General features: G+C 38.0%; 1 protein-coding gene across 1 annotated transcript; it reads right to left on the bottom strand.

Moving 5' to 3' along the window:
- Positions 1-294: 294 nt before the first annotated feature.
- LOC136972784 (ras-related and estrogen-regulated growth inhibitor-like protein) lies at positions 295-4,326 on the bottom strand. Its single transcript, XM_067267428.1, has 4 exons — positions 4,189-4,326; positions 2,051-2,107; positions 1,218-1,294; positions 295-1,020 (listed from the first exon to the last, which is right to left on the bottom strand). The coding sequence occupies exons 1-4, from the start codon at positions 4,247-4,249 to the stop codon at positions 571-573; spliced, it is 645 nt and encodes a 214-aa protein (XP_067123529.1). The 5' UTR covers positions 4,250-4,326; the 3' UTR covers positions 295-570.
- Positions 4,327-4,585: the final 259 nt, after the last annotated feature.

Here is a 4,585-nt window from a genome sequence, read left to right as displayed (position 1 = left end):
GGAATAAGCAATTTTTAGGTGTTAGCGTTTATAAAAGCTTATTATCACAAATACTTAATAGTGTGACGAGCGCAATTTTAATTGCGTAATGCTTAAATTACGGCCAAAAATGCCAAAATTTAATGAACAAAAAAGAAAATGGCGAGGCAAATAACCTCATAAAACTATTAGCAAATTTGGCAAATTGACACGATGCAACAACAGCAATTCCAAAGCCATAAAGTGTGACAAACGAGTAAAAAGAGGCACGTTTCCGTTAAGCAGGATGTTAAATTTACTGGAAACAATACAAAATTTAAAAGATTTCCTTTTATTTACAAAAGATTCTGTACAATAGAAGACTAGATACAATATAGAAAAATCTATACAACTAAAACGAGAATATATACACAGCAGTGAAGATGTTCATAAGACAAAGGATAGTGTCACAAATGTCTTTGTTGAAGCTGGAAAGGCGCACAGGCTTTCGTCCATTTTTATACCAAGACAAACAGAAGTAAAGGACGCTTCTGGCAGTCTTTCAACAAAAAGAATAAAGTTCGTCCGTCTGTCTGGCACCCATTTTCCTCCTCACAAAGAAAACGACGTTCTCCTTTTTCTGGTCGTAGTTTTGGCATTGTTCTTGCCGAACACAGCACCGAACACCTTAGAAACCGTGATGATGCTCAGCTTTCTGTGACGTGGCAAAGTTCGCTGCAATTGTAGTGTCCGAGCTTCTCGTATCAGCGAGTGGATCGCTAAATTAACACCCACGTAACTCTCCGCCGCGGACACTTCGTAAAATTGGCATCCTAACTGCAAACTGAGCTCGTGCCCTTCGTCGACGCTCACTTCCCTGCCGTGTTCCAAGTCTCTTTTGTTACCTAGCAACACTATTGGAATGTAACTTGGTGCTTTCACTTTGTGTACGGCTTCTAAGCATTGTAGAGCATAATTGAAACTGTATCGTTCGCAGATACTGTACACCACCACTACGGCATCGGCCCACCGTATCTGTTCCACTGGAAAGTATTCTTCCTCCTGTGTCAATTGCAAAAACATCCTGTGTTTAACTCTCTTAACACGTGAAAGCCTTATTTGGTTTCAACAAGCACACATCCAATGCTCTAAATTACGATTAATTACACTTAATTCGCGTATTGTGCGAGTTTAAAGTCTGATTAAAGCATTGAATAGTGCGTTTTTTGATTTCAAAGTACACAAAGAACGTTACTTACCGACCATCTAGAAAGATCGAATATTTCTACATTCGTAGCGGTATCGTCACACGTTATGGCTTGTTTGTACATCCAATCTAAAAAATACACACACATTTAATGCCTATTTTAAAACAAATAAAGAACACAGTGCTCATTTATCGCGTAAAGAAACAAAATGCTAATGTATTGGAAGCAGTTTATGTTTTGTTTTGGTTACACAAACAAACTGACGTACTATTTCCAAAACAAGGGATTAAATGCAAAACAAGGGATTAAATTTTTTAGCAGCTAAAAAATATTTTTTTTTTGAAATTTTGCTAACGATAACGTTACGCATTCGTGCAGCAACACGTGCAACGATAAAAAAACTTATATGCAAAAAAAATCGAAAATTCATTCTTAAAAAACAACAGAATTAAGCGCTATTTTATCAGCTAAAAAGGAAAGGAAAACGTCATGTAAAAAACGGAATAATGATAGGAAATAAATGTTTAACATAGGGAGGATAATTAATGACGTAAAAGGCTATTGTCGAGCGAATTTTTCTACATCAGCTTCATCTAAGCCATTGTGTTCACAGCAGCGTAACAAAAGGGATTAACAAATGCCCCAAAAGATAATCATATCGAACGAGCTAAACAGGTGAATGCCCAACACTACGTGTAAAATTACCCCCTAATCATTAATTCGGTTCGAGCGAAAAACGCTAATAAATCATCATCAAAAAAATTTAACCCCTCTTATGTTATACTTACGTTTACTATTCTAAAAAAAAATAAATAAATAAAGTAACACCCTACTTTAGTTACATATTTTGGATAATTAGTAATACACAACCCCCTTCTTCTTACCTGAATTCGATCTGTATTCTCCTATGTAGCGCTTGGTGAGATATCTTACTATCACAGCTGCAAAATAAACAAAAAAAGAACCATGAGTGTGCGTGTTTTTGGATAATATCAATCTGGAATGTTTTAGAAAATAAACAAATTAGTTAAAAAAGAAATGCCATAATTCTTTCTCAATGGAGAGAGGGAGTGAAAGTACATATAAGGTATAAGATCTGTCCAATTGCTTTCGTCACACTTAACGTGCCAAGTGTCGAGATTCGGAGAAAGCTGTGTTTAAGAATGGTGGGGGGATGATTTTTATAAGTAGTGTTTCGAGTTCCGCGATTCATGTAATACAGGAACTGGCGTTCGATCTACCGGATCTAATGAAAACCTCCTACCAATACACCAAAGTAAAGCGGGCTTTATCGATTATACGGCACTTCGAAAGCACTAAATTATTCACTTAACGGTTATCTAAATACTAGTCTTTTCGCTTAACTCGTGGTTATAATGAGTGCGATCAACCGGAATGCGCTATTGGTCGATTAATCGAAATTCGATTATCCAGCAGTTTAACTTTCGTGATCGAACAAAAGAAACCACAGCCTTAACTGTCCAGTATATGAAACAAGTTATAGGAGAGTGCAGCTGTCTTCTCGATTATCCGGAAACAGACTTTGCTTAATCGAACTAGACCGTATTCGCTTCTTTAAATAATACAACAGATTACAATAACTAATTACCTAGCTGAAGAGTTAGCCTCTCCATTATCCGGAAACGCGCACTTCGTTATCCAAACTACCGCCGATTAATCGGGAGCGCAACCGATACTTTCTCGTATCCGGAAGCATAAGCTTATCTCTTCATTTAACCGGAAGTAAAACTGATACTTTCGATTAACCGGAAGCAAAGTTGGTCATTCCTCGACCGGATCGAGACACGAAAAAAAACAGCGCGTAAAGTTCAACGAACTGCTAAATTGTTAACAAACGTTCCCTCATTATTTTCTTCAAGAATCGAATTTTCGAAACGTCTGAAGTCTAGCCGAAGGGTGGAAACAATGGAGTCCAAGGGGGAAACACTGGAATAAATGCTGGAAAATTATTTATTACGCTTTTAAAAAGTTATTTTAACGTTTAAAATAGGGTTATATGTCAAGAGTAGGGTATTTATTTAACCTAAATTACCGTCGTTTTGTCTGCTGCAACACTTACAATTCGACTAAATAAAACATTCCCCCCCTCAGTTTGGTCAACACGATCGCCTTAGCAACGGCACGGCTCCACTTTAACACGCGGGGGTGGTATCAGATTGACAATGTAACTTTTAACAGGGGGAAGGGGAGGGGGAGTGGCAGACTTTGGTATCGATTTGTGTTACTTCGCCAGTATATTTTGCCATGTTCAATTCGTTAAAGGACGTTACTCTCTCTCAATCTGGTGTTGGAGGGGTTGAAGTTTTCGTAATGTTAAATGCACCACCGATCCTTAAAACACGATCCTTAAACTTGCTATAAACACGTGGGCAAGTTGCCAAAATACGAGTGAAGTATGTGATATACAGTAGCGTATTCTAGGCAGGATGTGGTGATTTATGGTTCTTGGTAGTCAGTTATTAATGTTAGCGCGAGTATAACGTAAACTTAAACTTAAGAAGAGAGGAAATATTCTTGTCTAAATTTAGGGGAAAAAAATTTCTAAAAAATACACTAGTTGCTATTTATTATACCCTTAATTTTTGCAAACTTGGCCCAAAACACTCGGTCTCCTGTTTAGTTTCCTCGTAGCACAATACTAGCCCTGACCCCATAAAACATCTTTTGTAGCTTTGGGTCGCGTGTGACGCAAGTTGGACCCTCTCAATAACTATACTGACCCTAATAGAAGTCACGTGAACTGTTTCAATGGATAGTACTTCCACCCCTTTGACCTATATAGAAAGTCCCCCCTAGTAGGTTACTGTGGCATCGTTCTGGGACCTTCACACCTCGTTTGACCTTCGTTTCTAACCAAGCAAATTAGGTCCGAGCTATATACGTTTTTTAAAGTAAATACCCATAATTATGGGCTTAATTTCTCAAGAGGAGGAGTTGCATTAAACAATGTAAACAAAGAACGAAAGTGTGGAAGAGAATGACAGCACACACACACACTCACCTGATTTTCCTACTTTTTTGCTACCAAGAACGAGGACCTTAACAGAAGTGAGGTGAGTCATGTTGCACTCACACAGCTCCCGATCATAACTGCTTCTAACAATCTCAACCCCTATGTTCTTGTACCGCCAAAGCGACCTCTATACTTTAAACCGCACCACGTGACTCGGCTCACCCTATCTGGAGCGTCACGTGGTTTCCGACAACACAGCACTAAGCGCATTTTTAGTAAATTACACTTAAATGCGTGTCAATCCCATTTTCACGCATTAACCCGATTACTCTCATTCAAATTGTCATTTTTGTTCGTCCAAAAAAATCACTTTTAGTGGACCCAATTCAAAAAACTCACTTTTTTTAATTAATTAACTTCTATTAATGCACGTACGCATTGGTCT

This window comes from Centruroides vittatus, unplaced genomic scaffold (genome assembly GCF_030686945.1).
Source record: "Centruroides vittatus isolate TY-2023 unplaced genomic scaffold, ASM3068694v2 contig_301, whole genome shotgun sequence".
NCBI lineage: Eukaryota > Metazoa > Arthropoda > Arachnida > Scorpiones > Buthidae > Centruroides > Centruroides vittatus.
This window is presented reverse-complemented; position numbering and strand designations above follow the sequence as displayed.

What these genes read in the sequence shown, in the direction of transcription:
- LOC136972784 (XM_067267428.1), bottom strand. Translation starts at nt 4,249, where the DNA reads ATGACTCACCTCACTTCTGTTAAGGTCCTCGTTCTTGGTAGCAAAAAA. An exon ending in CAAAAAAGTAGGAAAATCAG is followed by an intron (nt 2,108 to 4,188) that starts GTGAGTGTGTGT and finishes TTTATTTTGCAG; the next exon opens with CTGTGATAGTAAGATATCTC. An exon ending in AGAATACAGATCGAATTCAG is followed by an intron (nt 1,295 to 2,050) that starts GTAAGAAGAAGG and finishes TGTATTTTTTAG; the next exon opens with ATTGGATGTACAAACAAGCC.